Source organism: Dermacentor andersoni, chromosome 6, assembly GCF_023375885.2.
Source record: "Dermacentor andersoni chromosome 6, qqDerAnde1_hic_scaffold, whole genome shotgun sequence".
NCBI classification, from domain to species: Eukaryota; Metazoa; Arthropoda; class Arachnida; order Ixodida; family Ixodidae; genus Dermacentor; species Dermacentor andersoni.
The window spans coordinates 43,977,501-43,997,578 of NC_092819.1; the positions used below are offsets into that span (position 1 = coordinate 43,977,501).

Here is a 20,078-nt window from a genome sequence, read left to right on the forward strand (position 1 = left end):
TCTAATCGGCGCCAGCTTGTTTTGCAACTTAAGAAGGGAGAAGGTGGGGTTGGGGGTTGGGGGTGTGGGGGAGGGATTCGGACTCTGTGTGGCGCAGAATCTCGGCGACATTTCTCTGGTTTCGGCTAACGGGCTTGCTTAACGCTGCCGTTTTGACAGCTGGAGTTGTCTCAATCGGGGTAGGAACTGAGATAAGTCTGCCTCGCGTAATACATTGCTTACCGCGTGGTCGCATCGAGCACCAGCACGAGGCTTTACGGGGGCAACAGAGATGATATAACTTTATCCGCCTCAGCGAACTTCGCTTCTACAACATTAAGAAATCCACATTTACCGTCAGAAGAACGTTGCTTATAAGCCAGAAAAGACGCAATATCGAAAGTCGGGTTGCGAAGCCGCGTTGAAGTTAATCCCGTACCAGCTCTGTGTGACGTTATTGGTTACGATGGTGTCTGCTGGGGTCTATAGTTAATTTTTTTATCGGTAAACGCGCATTACATTGTATTACAGTTTACTCTAAAAGATCCGTAAACGGAACTCGGTAAGCTTCAAGAACCGGGCATTTATTCTGGTTAACCGCCCTGCCGTTCATCGCCTATTTATCTCTATCTCTGGCATGGCGGCAAGACAGCGAAGCTGTTGCGGCTAGGCATGTCCGACCTTCCCGGTTATATTGACACAGAATATACGGAAATTACGAGAACGCTGTCGGCAGCAATGTAGTAGACGTTGTAGGAGCCGATGGTTATGTGGTGTTCGAGGCAGGTGTGCGATTCAAAATGAGAACACCAATGCTTTCATATTATAGAACGGAACAGTAGACCAATCTGCATGTTTCTAGGGCGTTTCATTCATATTCGAGGGTTGTCGGAAGATGCTGCGGGACCCTTGTGCGTTTGCGCTGTGCAAGACCACGAAATCACTGCATGTACAAGCCTGTATGATCACTTTTGAGTGACTCTATGCCTGCGCACGTTTGTGCGTGTGTGTGTAAACTTTTTTCTTCTACTGATATTTTAGTCCTCTTTCCCCTTCCTCAATACAGGGCAACCTATCGGGTACAGGCTGGTTAACATCCCTGTGTTTCCATTCTCACTTCTCACTGTTTTTCTTAAGCGTTGCAGATCCACTCTTTCGCACGGAGTATCCGCTGATAGTTCTGGTTGTTTTTCTAGCCGAGAGTGTAGAAATTTCTACAGAACATTTATACGAACATTTCTACACAAGTTTTGAAATATCGGTTTTGCCCGCAACCAAAGTCCGGGATAAACAGGAGCATAGAAACGGAAGAAACGTCACACACACAAAAATTCAAAGCTCAGGTCCTGCAGTGTGGCCGTAGATGCGAAGGTGCCGCGACTATAATGGTAAACAGCGGATGTATGAATACGCGCATGTGGGTACATTACTGAAGGTCAAAACAGGCGACACTGTTCACTGCGTTAACCGAATTTATCGCTGAAAAGCCGCGTTTCTTCGCTTGACCGGCCTTTCACCGCAACGTGCCGTTCTGTTCCTTCCCAGCTGGTGACCGCGTGCGAGCAGCCCGCGGGCGTCACGGTGCCTGGCCACCTGTCGCCGGCCGACTGGCGCAAGGTTCGCAGCCTGGCGCTCATCGAACTCACGGCGCTCTTCGACCGGCTGGGCATCACTTACGCGCGTCGCAAGAACACGCGCCGGAAAACCAAAGGTACGTCGTATGCGATCGGCCTGCCTGACAAGCGTCAGGCTCCTTACAGACCGCCAGAGTTACTGTGCCTTATCACAGCCGGCTGAAAAAAAAAGAAGGGAAACGTTAGTTCGTCGTAGGGTGCTGAAAACTGTCTATCTCGCACATTTCGGCAAGCGCAGGTTTCTCGAACAAAACTGAGCTCACGCTGTGTTGGAGTCGCGTCGGGAAACATCTGTCTACTGAACATGACCAGTGCGTCAGGTTTAGCAGTTTTCTTTCTCTTCTGGCTGCAGCATGATCTTGCTCACTGAAGGAGACTTCCATGCTAAGTTTAATGTCTCATTTTTTACAACAAGAAACCAAAAATATTAACTTCTAATGTTAAAAAAACTATAGCATGAAAATTATTATTAACGATTAGATTTCATTTAATATCTCATTTTCAGTAAAAACAAATCCTATTTAGCTATTTATTCTTTTTCAACCCACTGCCGCCCGATTCATGGCCAGTCCCCCGTAGTGGGTTGTGCTATACCTACAGGCACCAAACCAAACCAAACCAAACCAAACCAAACTGACTGCAGACTGCTACGCATAAAACGCTACAAAACGTAAGTTTGAGGTCTGCATGGTAAACTTGCTTTAACGCGACAGCGTTAAGGGCCCCGTATCGCAGCTGGTGTTTTCGTATATCTTTAGATATAGTATGCATATGCCACGGCTTGCTATATGACATGCGGTATATGCGGGTTATATTGCCACACCAGTCTACGGCTAAAGTTGCTCATACCTTGTCTCAGATTCTTGACAAAGTTATTCCTGGTAATTTTGAGAATGACAGTCCACAAACGAATGTCACGAAGTGAAACACTGACAGAGCTTGCCTTTTATTTGAAATATTCTCAGACATAAATATTGAAAGTGCGAAACAGTAACGGAAACCTGAAAGTGATGTTTTCTTTATTTTATTAAAAAAGTATAAAAGTAACTAATGCTGCAATACGACAACACTATGTATAAGGTAGCTAATCTTTCTCATTGAATAATTTTTGTGTTCATTCCCATTGTCCATTTCGGTGCCTATGTATGTTTTCGATGTTCTTTTCTGTAACCCCTTTTACTGCCGCCTTGTAGAGGGGGCTGCGGGCTCCTGTCAAGCTGCCGTTTGTTCGTGCAGCTTTTACCTGCAGCCTCCTCCATCTTGCTTGATGGGAAATAAACATTATTATTATTATTATTATTATTATTATTATTATTATTATTATTATTTCATTATTATAATTTTTTTGACGCGGCTGTCCACTGCCTCAGTGATCGGCCAGCGCGAGAGGCCGCGTTTCTATCAGATAGCCCACCTTCGTGCATAGCGTTTGCGTTTCACGGTAAACATTACAGTTACATAAACTGCAGTTGCCGCTAAGCGTGAGAAGCAGTCGGGGATCCTTGCTACCGCGTTCCACTCTTAAAGGCGAAGCTTAAGCGCCCTCCAATTTTTTAATTGTCTAGGCTGCAGCTTGGCGTGCTGTTTCTTTGGGTATGAAGTGTTGTAAGAGTAAAAAGACAACCTTATACGAGAGTTTCGTGAATGAGCCGTGGGACCGTTAATGTATCTCTGAAGACTAAGCATTCGAGAAGCGGTGGTGAGAAACGCTGAGAACATGGGTGATTTTACCATCGCGACAGCTAGCGCGCCTGCGTTTGTGCGAGCGAGTGAGCGAAACACTTCTTTATTGCAGAGTTTGAGCTTGCCGGCATACGTACTAGCCGTAACGGAATACCGGGTTACCAAATACGTTTACGTAAGCGGCAGAGTTTTTGGCACCATATTGGGGTGAATAGTGTAACCAGTAATGACATAGACCTGTTAACGCAGTGGCCTATCATATCCTACTTTGCCGGGGGTATAAAGTGTAGACAGCGACGTTATCGTCAGCATGCAGTTTGTTACTGTTTTCACTCGACGAAAATTCCCAGGTAACACAAAAAAGTTTCTAACGCGTTGTCATTTCACAAAGCGTCGCACGATGTCGCTACCGGCGTCGGTACTGCAATATAAATGCTGCAAGTTACAAGAAATGTAAATATTTGGGTGTACACATAAACGAAGTAAGGACCGTACTCAAACGTTTACAGATTCTCTGAAGATTAAGGGGCAGCGGAAAGCAGCTGTATTTAGGGCATTTGTAACTTTAGGGCTTCAATAAATACGAGGTGGTGCGAGAAACTTAGAAAGGAGCAAACTTGAGGCGCGCGTCTGCTGCAGCAGAAGTCCGGAGGCAACTGGGCACAGGGTAATGAAGTTGCAAGATATTGATCCAGCAAAAACGGTAGGGAACGTCCACCTTGTGGTAGCGCTGGGATTCAAAGCGGATAGAAGCATTAACTCTTCCGCAGTAGAGATCAGGAAGAGCCGTTTATAGAGTATTGGAAGGGAAAAGAAAGGAAAAAAAAAAAAAAAGAAAACTGGGAAGAGATTGAAAAAGCCGAAGGCATAGGTAGCTGTGCAGTATAAGAGATATAGATATTAATGAAAAGAGAAAATATCGACGAGAGATAGGCAAAATGCTCGACGGCGATAGATGTATATGACACTTAATTAGCTCAAGCCGGCTGGGTGCCTATCTGTCGCCTCCCCGTTTCGAAGGGGATGCCTTTAGAACTCATCATCATCATGGGGCGGCTGTTCATGGTTTCAGTTTCCGCTTCAGTTTGTTTATTATTCTTTAAATAGAATGCATTGGTAAGATACAATATACAGACGAGGGTCCCAAAGTCAAAGACTGCAACGGGACCCTCGGTGGTGAATGCGGTTGGTCGCTGCTAGTGGTTAGTTTCGTGAACGAACATCTCTCGCCGCGCATCCTCTTGAGTGAGCACAGTGCTTGCTCTTTCCCTCTTTCGATTACATTTTCCCTTACCCCTCCTCCAGCAGGGTCGCAAACCGAACTCCTCAGACCTCTGTGCGTTTCCCTCGTGTTTCTTTCTCTCTCTCTCTCTCAGCATGACAGCGGTGTACGTATTCTGTGCCTATGTTAATGCATGCTGTCGTTCTCTGCCATGCACTGCGTAGAGACTGGCCCGCTGTACGGCGTGCCACTGACGACTCTGCTGGAGCAGGACAACGTGCGGCACGCTCCCCTGCAGCACAAGGTGCCGGTCATCATCCGCGAGGTGAGGCGCTTCATTTAAGATGTTAACGGTTTTTAACAAGTGTACTTATGATGGGTATGTGAAGTCAGCGAACGAATGGCTGCTGCCGAATCGCAGATTCCCATCAGCAAACATTTTCATTCATCCGTTTTCATATTTCATATTTCCGAACTGCGGCTTCACTTCGCTGTAAGTACAGCCTAATATTTTCGAGTGACACTTTCCTTTTTTTTGATGCCATTAGCATTCTTCGCAAACATCGCGCACTTTTCGATATGACGAACGTTTCTGAACTTTCTCATGCCAACTTAAGCCGCGGGTACGAGCCACTGTTCACGTGCACGAATAGACAAGGAGAACGAGAGGCAAGAAGCGAAGAAGTCGCTAACAGAAATTTTTAAGTCAGCTAAATTATCAATAAGTTATTTTATTTCATTGCTTGATGTTTAAGTATGTAGTATCAGAATTCTTTAGAGGTTTATTTTCATATCTTTTTCCCCCCTGCAATCTGCTATGCAAGTTATATTTTTTGTTACACTCCTAATAAAAAGACATGCAAAACCGCTGGCTTCTTGGTCAAGCCCCCGTTGTGGGTATGAACCAGTGCTGGTACGCAAAAACAGCAACAAGTCAGGTACACAAAGATGGGAGAAAGTCGGCATCAAAAGCAGCCGAATGTGGAAAAAAAGAGGTGGAGTGAACAGAATGGTAACATAGCGTGCATTGAGCTAAGAGCGTTTAGCTATAAAGCAGTGAAAAAGATGTCACTATATTTTCTTATTAAACAAATTTATTTGCTAGCTTTATCAAAACTTCGTTATTTACTAATGCTCACTTAACTTCTCATTTGCGTGGTGAATCCCCCGTGTGCGTATGTGTCATATTAAAAAGCGAATCCCCCACAGTGGGTACGCGCCGCGACCACTCAGATCAACAACAGCGACTCAACATCAACATCAAGACGGCTCACACGGAACTTGAATAATTTGTCAATGCGGTGTATCACTACATTATTTCAATGCTCATCGCATTAACTTCGACATTCATCGTCAGATGGGCTCTTCCAGAATTTTTTTTTATAACGACTACTGTCAGGTGATTACGCTTGCCATAACGCATAGTCGTTGAAATATTTCCGGTTACGTGTTAAGTACAGCGAAAGACATTGGGCTGTGTACATCGCGCGTTCCGTGTGACATTGATGGAAATCCTTTATTTCAGATCCTGGATCATCTACGTCGCCACGCGCTGCAGGAGGAAGGCATCCTGCGCGTCTCTGGTTCCGCGCTCAAGATCGACGTGAGTGACGTCACTGAACCTGTGCGGGCTTTGTGGGAACGCCCTGTGCGTTGAGTGAACGCATAAATATGTTTGCGCGTGTCTTCACATTATTGAGGTGGGCCTTACTGTTGGTATTTAACCTGACTAGGCATCTCCTACTTCAAACAAATTTCGTCGCGTTATTCAGGGCAGACGAAACGTTCTGCTCAATAATACAGGAAAACGACACTGGTGCCCTTTCCGCGAGCTGTTATTACTGAAATCTATCATTTCGGCATTAGGCCGCCTCGTCAGAGCTTGCTGGTCGCTATTCAACGCTTTGCTGTAGACCCGGAAGCCTCATCCTTGGTGAAGTATAGCGCGCAGCTTAGGACCGATTGAGTACTTCGACCCTTTTCGCTGGTTCAGCATTAGCTACGAGAATCACGTGGAGCTTTGTGCCGTCGGCAGTACTCCGTCCTGACACTCCGTCCAGCTCGTCTGGAAATAGTCACTATAATACTAACCACACCTGTGAACACTCTTGTCCGCGACCCTCTTGCTTCATCGATAGGAAATATTCAGCGCAGCCATTAATTGAGCGACTTGGCTATGATGCCTTGAAAAGGCAGTTCTTACGGACGGTTACACTCGAAAGTAAGGGAAAGAACACTCGCGACGTTGAGTCGCATGCTGAATATTTTATTGAACTTCGTTTTTCTTGAACGGGAAGTTTATGCACTCTCACATGCAACCGCTATTGCTTAGTGCAAGCTACTTGTTTGATTTTGATGATATAAAAGCTGAGATGTCTGCCCGAATCAAAAGTTCTGAACTGGTACTCAAATTAGCGAAGGGAAATGGGAGTGAAGGGAGATATAGAGAAAGTTATGCTAGGATCTTGTCCTGAAGGATGTTACATGTGTGCATGTGTAGATAGGTGAAATGTTTTCACAGTTATTAGGTTTTATTTCACGCTACTGTCATGTGAATCCGTTGGGTTCTTTGTATATGTTTTCATAAAAGCTTCAGTTGCGAGTCAGTACCATGCGTCTTTTGCCATAGTTTCTGGTGGTCGCGTCCGTGAGCGCTGCCTTTCCAATAAGATTAGAAAATGTTCTTGAAAAGAAGCGTTGTCATAACGGTGTGAACGATACGGTTATCACCAGACATCATGTTATGTCGAAGGAGTTTCTACTGAAATGGTTGTGGAGACTGTGAACATTTCTAAGCGAGGTTGACGCTAACCTTGTTGATGAGTATATGCTGCATGAGCGCACTCACAATGCAAAGTATATACGGTGATTTCAAAACGTAGCCTCCGGCGTAGGCCTGCACCCGAGTATACAAGTGGTCCAACCGGCGCTTGTTTGTTCAGGCGTCGTTCTAGCTCCGTGAGCGGGTGGGGCAACGTGCCAGGCCTGCACCCCAGTACAAGTGGTCCAACCAGCGCTTGTTTGTTCAGGCGTCGTTTTAGCTCCTGAGCGGGTGGGGCAACGTACCAGGCCTGCACCTAAGTACAAGTGGTCCAACCAGCGCTTGTCTGTTCAGGCGACGTTTTAGCTCTGTGGGCGGGTGGGGGCAACGCGCCAGGCCTGCACCCGAGTATAGAAGTGGTCCAACTAGCGCTTATTTGTTCAGGCGTCGTTTTAGCTCCGTGAGCGGGTGGGGCAACACACCTTCTGAGCGACGGCCCCCGTTGCCCACAGCACGCGCTCCCCGACCAGGCAGGCGCGCCGCATCCTCGCTAGGGGCGATGGCGCCGCCGCCGCCGCTTTCACGGTCATCGCTGCCGAGCCAAACTGGATCGGGCGCGCGCGCGTGTGTTTATCTTTTTGCTCGGGGGACTTCCTTCCTTGTGATGAAAGTCGACGCACGCTGCTCTGCGTCGACGACGTGCGGGATCCGACGCCGCCGAGCAGCGGTCAACGTGCGCTCCGCGGCGTTGCCGGCACCTGGCAGCACCGATCGGCTATATCGAGAGAATGCGACGGGGGCGCGCGTCCGCGGTGCCGCGACTTGAGGTGGCCGCCCCGTCACGTGGATTTCGTTTACGCCCTCCTTCAGAGGCGCCCTCTTTCCTCTGTACGATGTTGCTGCTCGAGAACGAAGATGGGGAGTTCCAAGCTGCGCTGTTACTTTTTACAAGGACACTATACGTACTAAAGGCGCAGGGCGTTTGGCCTCTCTCGAGCTCTTGATGAAATTCTTCGTCGACCGTGGGCGAAGTGGTTCTGGAATGCTGCAGTGTATCTGAAAAGGAAACCGCAACTCTATAACACTCTCCATTTTCTACAGATGTTTGATAAAAGATGCTAGCAAGGACGTCTTAGTGAGCGTAGCGGATTCAATTCACAACTACATGCGCCATCAAACGTACGCAAAATGCAGGCACAGAAACGACGGAGACGAGCGCAGTCTCTGCTCTCGTCTTCGTCATTTGTGTGATTTTCTTTTGCCCACATTTCTTTGCGAAGTTTTTATTTGAATATCATATGCACCAACTGGCCCGATGGAATCTATTATCAGAGCTCTGCAAAATTTTGGGACGACCTGGGCTGTAACAAAAGCGCGTGCGATTACAATATATGTGTGTTCTTCGGCAGTCTTTGTAGCTCATAGTGCTGTGGTAGGTCTGCACGCGATTGCGAATGCTAGAGGCTCACTCACACTAGGCCGACCCGACATCGATTTCGGTAAGCCGACTGTCGGCGACAGCGTTTTTTTTTTCCCCTTCGTGTCGGCGCCTCTGTCACACTGTACCAACACTCTTTCGACGGTCGGCAGATTGTTCGGCAGACTGAAATCGGTGTCGGGTCGGCCTAGTGTGAGTGAGCGTTTACCGTGGTCTAAAAGGCAAGCATTGCGTTGTTCGAGAAAGTTCAACAAGTGAGGTGGTGTAATGCTTAAAGCAACACTGCCGTGCACAGTGTGTGGCACATTGCACAATAAATGGGTCCATGCTGCCTTGCCTATTAGTAGTCTGTATTATTATTATGATGCTTTCGTGAACATTGATATTTTAAGAAAAGAAGCGCTCGCTTTGGTTCCCGTGCGTCATGTTACGATATGGCGAGCGCATCGCATAGCGGGCGCTTTGGTGGAGTTATTCCTGAGATTATAGATCCGTGTAGCCTCCCTTGCGCAAATACCGAACCAAAGTGACGTCTCGGCCGGCGGCCATATGTCGGTGCTGTGATTGGCACAAGTTTCAATGGGCGGGCCGCCTCACCAGAGGTGTTTGTTTACACCATTTAACCGATTGGCGATGGCTCCGCGACATCTGTTCTTACTTAATTTGTCGCTTCGGCGTGGCAGTTGCTCCCTGTGAACCTGTGTTTCATTTCTACACTCATGCCACCACATGTCCAGCGATCTGAAGTCGCTTGGGTAAAGCTCTCTCGAAAGCTGCGCTGCGGTAATAGTAGCTGCGTGTGGAAGTCGTCATCACGGCAAATCGTCTTTGAGGTTCTTTAGATTAGAGGAGCACCAAGGCGCAATTCACCGAAGGCGTTCACCAGTGCGCGTTGCTTTAGGAAGGTCCAAACATGTGCGAGAGAGAGAGATAAAAAGAGAGAAGGGGATGTAGACAAGGCAGAAAGAAATAAGACAGAGAAAGACAGGAAGGTTAATGAAATAGCGGCAGTTGGATGTCTTGTGGGAATGAACAAGGGTAAAGCGAAAAGTGACATGGACAAAATGGGAGGTGAGGACAGACGGAGGAAGAACGTGCACAACAAAGGAGGGGCTACCTGGATAACCGTCAGAAAAACAGCCTGTCTCGTAGTTGAGCGAATAAAACAATGTAGAGCACTGGCAGTCTTTAACGCAACGTATGTCGTAGCCGCTGTTGTATGTTTGTCAGTGCTGTCAGTCAGTCGGGGCGCACGACGCATACCTCTCCGCTCAGTAACGTGAATAGACACAACGCAGCTGCTTGACCATTTAGTAAATGTGGTAGGAGTCACAGGTACGACCGTCAACCGATTCAATAAAGAACGAATATAACTCAATAAACGCAAAAACCGAGCCATATACGGTGCAACGCTCTGTTCACACCGCGATAGTCTGGAGTGTAACAGAAACCTTATAGGATGAGAAAGACACCGCATCATTTCGCTGCTTCGATTTCAGTGCTTGCCACAAAGGCGTGAAACCTTCCGTGCAGGCGCTCCGGTCCGAACTCGAGTCATGCTACAATGGGAGTCGAAGTCCCGAGCAGCTCGGAGCAGTGCTGAGTCGCTTTGGCGTGCACGAAGTCGCCGGCATGCTGAAGCAGCTCCTGCGCAACCTGCCGGAGCCGCTGCTCACCAACAAGTACGCCGAGGCATTCCTGCAGGTCGAAGGTGAGGAAGGATTGTTTGTTCACGTGGCGCTTTTAGCGACACTTCCATCGCACGCAAACTGCGTGATTTGAGGCGCGGAATAATATATGCGACGGGCACACACACACACGTACACACACGTATTGAAAGCATTGCTAGCCTACAGGTAGTCATGTAGTTGTTCTATAGTAACTCGGTTATTAACCCACCCCGAATTTTTTTCTTACGTGACGGAGCGTAAGTGCTTCCCAAGCTGGAGACAATGGTATGAAATGAGGTCGGCTGTGTTTCCACGCCTGAAGATGTAAAATGGAGTAAAAATATCCCAGCTCTTGGTATAAGCAGTAAACTAAACAAACTGACTCCTCTGTCTTTTTTTTTTTCAGTCAACAGGCACGCGCATAGCAGCGAAATATATACGGTTTTGTGCGTTTTCCTGTTATAGGCATTCCGACCTTGCTGGAGCAGATCAAAGCCCTCAACCTGCTCGTGCTGCTGCTGCCAGAAGCAAATCGTTCCACGTTACTGGTATGTACATTCGCCGTCTATGGCTTGGAACCGCCGTACCTGTTTATCTAATGACAAAACTCGAAATACTTCTTCTTTAAAGAAAAAGAAAGAAAAAGCGTTGTAGGGTCGTTGTGATTAGCGCTATTTTATTGCACGTGCGTTCTTATAGTCACTTTAGTTCCCTCTTACGCAATAGCCTCATTGGCCTGTAAGTTATACTGAACTAATGTGACTACGCATGACTCTGTCTCCAGTTTGTAACGACTCTGACTTACATTCATTGGTTTAAGTAAGAGTGCCTTGTAACAGTGGACACGGTAAAAAAAAAGTCTGTGTTCATTTGCCTCCACCAAAATTTGCCGAGAAGTAAAAATAGAGATTGGGGGAATGTTGCCTTTGGTTCTGAAATTTGGTATTCTGATGTTCGTCGGGAAGCTTTAGTATGCTGTTGAACGGCGCGAAGATTGCGTCCGGGAATACTGTCTTATATTTAGAGGAAGTCACGCAAGTGAAGAAAATGCAGGTGCTCTTTTGTGGTCAGCAAATTTGCTTATAACGATACTACAGGGCAGCTCCCAGTTTTTCGTTTTCATTTCACTAGATAAAAAAAAATTGTCGACTGCAAGAAAAACATTTTCTCGAATTTATCTGTACCCTGGGAAGCATGACATTCGTCAGGAAGGAATAATAGCTGCCTGCCCAACCACCTTTTGGAGAATGGTTACTCCTCGGACTGGTGCCACGGCAAGTGCCGTCACGGCGTTACACTGATCTTCCCTGACGGCCAATGTAGAATAAATGTAACGATAGCGCTTGGAAGGGATTTCGGTGACATACTATGCATCGTTTCATGTCTTTGCAAGCAATTTCAAGCATCCGCTGTGTTGCGGGGCTTTCCCCAATGGACTGTTAACTTTCGGTACGCTGCTTCTTGCAAGAGAATGTCAATCTTTGAAGGCTGAAACGTTGGGTATGTTCATCTAACATGTAAGCGGAGGGGGGGGGGGGGGGGCGCTCTTAGGAGCGCTTTTGAAAGTCGGAATGATCGCGAAGACACATTTATACCGCGCAATTCTCCGGCTCGTCGATTTTGAGCCACCTAACGGGGTCTCGAGAACTGCTGTGGACGCATGCGGCGGCGGAGAGCGTGGGTCCCCTCAAAGGGTTTGTTTGGCTGTACCCTACCCAGCGGCGCTCTGATTGAGGCCCCTTATTGAAAATCCGTTGAGTGCCTTGCGGTGTCTGCCCTCAGGCTCTGGTCAACTTCCTGGCGGACGTGACGGAGCGCGACGGCCGGAACCGGATGTCGGTGCAGAACGTGGCCATGATCATTGCGCCCAACCTGTTCGCCCCGAAGCGGCGCAAGGCAACGGAGGAGAACCTGCGGGTGGCCCGCGCTGCCACCAACGTCACGCGCATGCTCATCTGGTACCAGCAGCTACTGTGGATTGTAAGCGTGCGACGGCTTGGTCGCTTTGCGTAAGGTTGTCGCGGACAGCCGTTCGTAGTACTGCGAGTGCGGCTGCCTGTTTTGAGCAAATATTATTTGCTTGTGGGCTATCTTTGCAGCTTTGCCACTGCAGGGTAACAAAGCGAACGTTTGTATTCCGGTTAACCTCCCCGCCTTTTGCATATCATCATTTAACTCTCTCTCTCTATCTCTCTTCGGTGCGAGATGTGGTCGTGCATTTACGCTTTTGAATTTTTGCAGAAGTAAAAAAAAAAAAAAAGAAACCCGGTTAAACTGATACATATCAGCCATGATTTGTCGGCGACGTCTGAAATCATGTCAACAGTAATTTCCCTTACCAAAATGGCGCCACAATTTGACTTCTACATTTAGGGCCAGTGAGAATGTCTGACTTTGTGGTGTTGCGCTAAGTCGTACAAAATGTGCTTTTGCGTGATGGAGATTTCACGCGTAGAAGTATAGTGAACAATAATCCCTTATTTGAATTTGTAAATTTCGAAGTAGTGATTCTTGGTATCGCTGACCTCGTTATTTCTTCAACGTTTTGCTGGAAGGTGCTGCAACAGACGCCGAACACATTTGTGTAATGAGCGGCTAGACTTAGGATTATAACGTTCTTGAAAGGTACACGTTGCGCTGAACAGCTTCTAATTGGTGTGCTCATATGTCGCTCTCTCTCTTTCATGTTCAGGTGCCGTCGCAATTCATGGGCCAGATTCGCTTGGAGTACAGGATACACTACGAGAAGAAGCATGCTAAGGAAAACAAGGTGAATGAAGCACTCACATCGGCATGTTCACGCTGTACGGTTTTTTTCCTTCCTTCTGAACGCGCGCATTTTATTTGCAGAAGAAGAGGCACCAAAGAAAAGATCGTGCATCTTGGTTCGAACCGCGGGAGAACGAAGATGTAAGTGCAAATTTCCTTTTCTCCAAGCACAAACTCGTTACCGCGAAGCTCTGATTTTCCTGCATCTTCTTTTACCTTTAGCTGCGTATTGGAACTGCGACGTAGGGCTAGTTATTGAACGTATGATGATAGCAGAACATTCGAATGTGCGAGCAAGCGCGCTAGCGTCATTTAGTGACTGCTTTCTATGTCTTCTATATCGCCGCTGAAGTTATTATTGTTTTATTACACGTCCGATGTTGAAAACAAACTACTGAAATGGCTTGAAACACGTATTCTGTGCATTCCTTCCACGAAAAGTTTACCAGCTGACTCTTCTTGAGGTCGCGCTGTGTTCGAAGGTCTCGTCTCACAGAGAACACGAACAATTTTTAGTTTTCTACATTGCAGCGGAGCTTTTCTCTGGTGAGTGCGTGACGTTTTTGTGTCTCTCTCTCGGACTGGAGGCAGCCCACGCGTCACTTTGCGTTTGTTGAAACTCAAAGGCACGGAGTCGTTCCCGAAGATTTCCCCCGGAAATAACCAATGCCCTTATTCCATCCACCACCGCCGCTATCATCATTTTTTGTTTTCGTTGTTTGAGTTAGACATGTACACGAGCTTCTAGGTACCTGTCCTGTGTGTACAGTAGTATAACGGGCAACCCGCAGTTGAGTGCTTGAGTTGAATAGAAAGCTTACATGTGTATGTACGTTCATGTTTGTGCGCGCATGGTTATTGTTGAAAAATAAAAGCAAAGTGTAATCTTAAACCTACGTTTGCGATATATATAGTTCTGCTGGCTACTGGTGTTTTTTTACAGTTTTCCATCTTTGCGTAACGCAAACTCAAAAGCGTAGCAAACTCAGAACATACGTAAGAGTAAAACACCTCACCATATTTGAACACCTGCCCATCAACGTTGCTCGAAGGAGGGGTTGTTGCACTGCTACAGTGAATGCTACTAGCAACGCTTGTTAGGCATTGAAAGGGCGATTCTATAGATGAGCCGTGCGAGATACGGCACTAATTTTGATATCCAACAAAGGAAGGTTTAGATGCCCGATAAAGCGTGACTATGCGCTCCTCTTTTGCATGTGTGTGCACTTGATATGTAGTTGTACATTGATCTGCATTTTTCTTGCTGTTACGGTAGTCCTTATCAATAAGCCCTTGTTGAAGTGTGGAAAGACCGCCTACGTCCCGCCGTTGATGGCGTCGGCAGTGCGGTCTCTTAATCGAGCGATGATGTCTGAATATGTTAACGATGAGGGCAGCATTCCGGACAAGTTGGTAATCCATTACTTAAATAATATTGCGCGACAAAAAAAAAAAATGACACGGACGTGAGAGAAGACGACACACCAAGCGCAAACTTTCAACTAAGTTTATTGTGCCACTGAATCGATTTTATACATGGAAAGCAGTGTAGACCGCGCATGCGCTTACAAGAAAATGAAGTGCGAATGTAACATAGTTACGAGTCATGCGATGCCACCTCCAAGAAACTTAGTTCTTTTTCTGTCAGAGCTAGAGACGGGAAGCTATCACCCAATCACCCAATCACTTATCACCCAATTTCGCGATCATGTGCGCTTCATATATTTCACGTATGAGCTGCGTGCTAAGTTTCTTGGAGGCGGCATCACATGACTCGTAACTATGTTACATGAATTCGCACTTCATTTTCTTGTAAGCGCATGCGCGGTGTACACTGCTTTCCATGTATAAAATCGATTCAGTGGCACAATAAACTTAGTTGAAAGCTTGCGCTTGGTGTGTCGTCTTCTCTCACGTCCGTGTCGCTTTTTTTTTTTTTTGTCGCGCAATATCATTTAAGTAATGTTAACGATGTCGTCCGCGCGTTCATATATTCGCTTACCAGCGTACTACAGCGCCGAATAGAACGCCTGATATATCGATCGCTGAAGAATGACAAATATGCCTCTTACAATGTGTTTTGGGCAATCAGGAGGAGGAGGAAGAGGAGGAGGAGGAAATAAAGAGGGAAGGCAGGGATCTTATCCAAAAATGCGCCTGGTTGGCTACCCTACTCTGAGCGATGATGTCTGAATATGCCTGCACGAGCCGATAATGTGCGAACTCGGTACGCGACCGGCGCAGGCGGCCTTTCGTGTCCGCGTCGACCACGAGGGACCAACGGGCACGACGCACCAGGTGGCGCTGAATGACGCCACCACGGCCGGCAGCGTGGTGGGCGAGGTCTTCCTGGCCATGCACTTCGAGTCACGGAAGAGGGACATCGCCACTGGAAAAGGATCACCGCATGGGTCAGTTGTCGGCGTCGTAGTGATAAAATAAGTTGATGGAGAAGCATTAAGATTAACCAGTTTAGATGGGCTGATATTAAACGAAAAAAAAAAGGGGGGGGGGGGGCAAAATGCGAAAAATTGCGTAGGAGCCGACACGACCTGTCTCGTTTAACCTGGTTCATTTCGCTGTTCTTAGAAAGCACAGCAGTGTTCAGAGGCGTCCGCACTGAAATTGGTCGGGCTCGATGTAAGAATTTACCCGTAGCGTACGGTTATCCTACCCGTATAGCGCAGGTAGAGGACATTGTACACTGAAGCGAGGACGGTCGCCAGCAAAATGCGTGACCATCTCGGTGCCTTGACAGGACTGTTTAAATTATGGGGTTTTACGGCCCAAAACCACGATCTGATTATGAGGCACGCCGTAGTGGGGAACTCCGGAAGTTTGGGCCACCTGGGGTTTTTTAACGTGCACCTGACAGGACTGTTTAAGGCCAACTACAAAGAAATTTCGCTCTGGATAAATTGGTTATAAATGAGTAACATATACCACTGAGACGATCTCGGCAAAGCCACAGGGCTGGCTGTTGCATGATTTTCTTATTAGCAGTCTCTAAACAGCAGATGACGCGTTCACCTTGTCGTTAGCAGCTGTGGCGTAATTCCCTGCACGTCGCCTCCGAGATTTTTACAGCGCAGTGCGGACAGCCGCGGTCGCCGCATAATCACGGAGGTCATGTTGAGGAGCCGCGCCTTCTACGTCATGCGTCATTTCCGCGGAGCAGTAGTGGCGGCGTTTCTCTAAATTAATTTTTTTGGTATTGCTTAAGCCAGAAACGGCCATTTGTTTGTTTAGGTTTTCCTGATGCCTCCATTCGTATTTCAAACGTAAAAACAATTGAACGAAGCCTCCTATGTATCTACACTATCTTAAACTAGGTCTGTCCGCTAAGTGCACTAACAAGGCCTCAATGAATTGTAAATTTAACCAAGGTTTTGCATGGCACATTCGCCACACTATACTGAATGTGCATTTCCACCTTCGATAATGAGGGTGTAGCAGCGATAGCTGCAAAAGTTGCGATACTGCCTTCCAGAAGGAGCCGCAACAGAACTTTCTTTAAAACGTAGATTTGGTACCAAAGTTATATTTTCTTCTAACGCGACTGCCCTCCAAGATTATTGACTGCCCTGATTGGCTGCCTTTAGGTGTCATTGTTAGTGAACTGTTACCAGTACAGCTTCGTGTGCCGTGCGTGATAGACAGCCTTATATATATTTCGACGGCATATAAATTCTTAAGCCCCCTTGCTGCTCCTGCATGCTCTTCCAGGGAACACTTTTTGAATGCAGGCGAAGTTTCTAAACAGGCGTTCCATGTGCGTAACATACATGGAACGGAATTCAGGAGTTTTACGTGCCAAAACCACAATTTGATTATGAGGCACGCCGTAATAGGGGCTACGGGTTAATTTTGACCACCAGGGGATCCTTAACGTGCCCCCATTGTACGAGACACGGGTGTTTTTGCATTTCGCCCCCATCGAAATGCGGCCGCCGCGGGCGGCATATGATCCCGCCACCTCGTGCTTAGCAGCGCAGCCATAGTCACTACCATAGCCGCTAAGCCACCGAAGCGGGTTATGTAACATACATAATTATTTAACTGCCAATTTTTGAAACGTCGCAATATCCTTTAGTTGAACCAAATTATAACCTACGAACAGCACGCGCTGTGGGTGTGTGGCGTCTACTTTTATATATGTCGCCTGCAAGGTATCATGTAGCTACGTATGTTTTCTAGGACAACTGGCGTGAGGCTTTTAAAATAATTTTTTAAAAGCGTCTTACCGGCCGGAAATCTCTTGCCCAGGAGGCCTTCGGAGCAGCATTCCGGCGACAGTCGTTTTGCGAGTGACGTCGACACCTTTCTGCAATACCACTGGCTCTACGAAGTTGGCGGATACATAGGTACGCGGTTTACTGCTTTTGTTTTTGCTCTCTTTATTTCCATTATGTCTTGCGCTGTTGCTTGGCTGAGAAAAGCTTGTCGAAAAGTGGTCGAAAGGACAATCTGTTACTCGCGGGAGCCGAACTCACATCATCCGCATTTCGCGTGCGGTGCTTTTACCGAACTCTAGTTTACACCTCTAGTATACATATCTTATATACCGTGGTAACCGCATTGTGGTTACCACGGAATATAACCCGAATATATACTCTCTCAGTGACGATCTTTAGTCGTCACTGAGAGAGTACGCTCACTCTAGCGTCTAACTCAGGCTTCTCTTTTTCTTTCTTTTTTTTTTTTTCCTTCACAGGTTGGCGCCAACTGGAGCACAACACCAACGTGACCGCCGTACGCGCGGAGAACCCCGTGGCTGAGTGGGTGGTGCGATGCCACCACGTCCGATGACCGCTCGCCCGCCAGTATTTCAGTAGCATTCCAAAGTTTCGGCTTCGGCTCGGTTTTCTCGTTCGCGTCTGGCCGTGCGACTCGCCTTCAACTCAACACCACCGGCTTGTCGACCGCCAGCTGGGAGCCCGCACAAAACCCAGCCGCCAAGCTTTTAAGCCTTTCAGACTGCTTCAGCGAGGAAGCGTCGTTCGAAGGACTACGCGATTGCTCGTGCTGCGGTCGACTAGCTCTTAGCGTGTCAGCAGGAAAACTGCTGCGGCGTTGTAGAAGTGCGCGCCAGGCAAGCTTATGCATGGTGCAGTTACGAGGTCGTTCTGGCCTGTAAAGTTCAAGCAAATGTCATTTATTACAGTATTGTGAAGTAGATAGCCCGTGGTGGCAGCCAAAAGGGTGAGCGGGCAGCTATGTCCAAACTTGAGGTCAGGCAGCGTTTTCGTTCACTTGAAGTGCTGCTAGAGCGAGACAGGGACCCTACCTATAACTTCTCGCATCGTTATATATGCCATACAGTTGTGTATTTTTGATAGGCAGAGTGCTGCATACATGAATCGTGCATGTCGTCTTATCGTTGTTTTTAATGTTAATGATGATTAAATGAGGTTGATACCTGAGTCAAGCCTAATGTCTGAAATGACTTCGAGCTTAGGGTCGGAACCAGAACTGTGACGTACGTTTCATTCAGCATCCTACGTATTAGATGGTTCCGAACAAGGCACAACAAGGAAATGGAAACTAAAGATGTCTGGCTTGCTTTAAGACTGGTATATTGTGCTGGTCTTGGCATGCCCGATCCTTCGATGAAGTGACGTTCGGAATGGAAATGGGCGCTGCTTTCTTTTGAATGTTTAGTAGCTGTGAGCGCCACCCTCAATCGTATTCGCCGTTCACCGGCCTTGGTACCACTGGAGATGTTTCTTGAATGTATCGGTAATCAATAGGACACGAATTGCAATGCTTGGGTGAAACATTATGAGCTAGCGGCGACGTTTCTTACGCTGTCAAAAACCCGGCGTTGATTATGGCTTGGTGACGTCAGGGATGGAATTGATGAATGCGAACAGGATTGGCAGCATCCCGTGTTGTCGCTGGAAACGTGAATCACGTGGCGGAAATTTCGCTCGTTTCTGATGCAGCACGAAGACGACAACGGACTGCGGATTGAAGTGATAATGAATATTCACAAGGGGTACTGATCAATATTTCATGGATCGTTCCATCGCGAGAAGCTAAGTAGTTTGCTGCAAGGGAGAAAGAATGGCCGCGAAAAACACCTGGCGAAGACCTATTGCTAAGGAGTGGTCGCTTATCCAGGGAGAGCTCGTCGGGGCTATAGTGCTATATCGGGGCTGCACCACCGTCTGAGGAAGACATGACGCTGCTGTCACGTGGTGCACGGCGGTTCGGCCGCTGCTGCTCCTTCCCTGCCTCACTCACCCCTCTTTTCACTCCCATTTACCCCTGTGCAGCGTGGTTGAGGTGTCCTCCCCGGAGAGACAGTTACAGCGCTGCACTTTATCCCAACTTCACTTCCTCTTCTACCAAGAATCTCAATCTCACGTGGTGCACTCCCCTCGAAACGTTTAAATATGCCGCTTGATGGCGCTTATATTCGCTTAGAAGCAACACCAGCAAATAGGAACAGGGCAGCGCACGAACCCTGATTATTCTTTTCTATAAGGACATTTGTTGACGTCGCGACGTTTTCTTTAGCCTTAGTTCCCGCGCATTCGGCGACAACGCAACCTGAAAACAACACTGCTTGGAAGAGCGTCTGCCCGTATATCGCATCACGTTACACCTGTTTAGTTAGTAAGACCATCCCCGAAAGGCCGAGGAAGTAGTTCGCCAAGGTCATCTCACGCCTTGCACTCGCGTTTCTACGCGACACTTAACTCTTGTACATGCGTTAGCATATTAGTGAACAGCGAAAGAGACGACGCAATTGCAGGCCCATACTGCCAGGTTGACACCGCCTGTAGTAAATTCCTTATTCAACTAACCAATTACATGCCGAAGGTGATGTATTATTATCATCAGCCTATATTTATGTCCACTGTAGGACTAAGGCCTTTCGCTGCTATCGCCAATTACCCTTGTCTTGCGCTAGCTG

The 20,078-nt window shown here is 47.4% G+C and overlaps 1 protein-coding gene across 1 annotated transcript in view; it reads left to right on the plus strand.

The window, feature by feature from the left end:
* LOC126521977 (rho GTPase-activating protein 18-like) overlaps nucleotides 1-18,579 on the plus strand; it is a 216,274-nt gene extending 197,695 nt beyond the window's left edge. The window contains exons 8-18 of the mRNA XM_050170739.3: nucleotides 1,525-1,690; nucleotides 4,743-4,843; nucleotides 6,044-6,121; nucleotides 10,251-10,428; nucleotides 10,853-10,935; nucleotides 12,170-12,367; nucleotides 13,080-13,157; nucleotides 13,238-13,297; nucleotides 15,401-15,567; nucleotides 17,423-17,520; nucleotides 17,871-18,579. Coding sequence (XP_050026696.1) covers nucleotides 1,525-1,690; nucleotides 4,743-4,843; nucleotides 6,044-6,121; nucleotides 10,251-10,428; nucleotides 10,853-10,935; nucleotides 12,170-12,367; nucleotides 13,080-13,157; nucleotides 13,238-13,297; nucleotides 15,401-15,567; nucleotides 17,423-17,520; nucleotides 17,871-17,965 — 1,302 coding nt within the window. The 3' untranslated portion in view covers nucleotides 17,966-18,579. The remainder of the gene's footprint in view (nucleotides 1-1,524; nucleotides 1,691-4,742; nucleotides 4,844-6,043; nucleotides 6,122-10,250; nucleotides 10,429-10,852; nucleotides 10,936-12,169; nucleotides 12,368-13,079; nucleotides 13,158-13,237; nucleotides 13,298-15,400; nucleotides 15,568-17,422; nucleotides 17,521-17,870) is intronic.
* The last annotated feature ends 1,499 nt before the right edge of the window (nucleotides 18,580-20,078 follow it).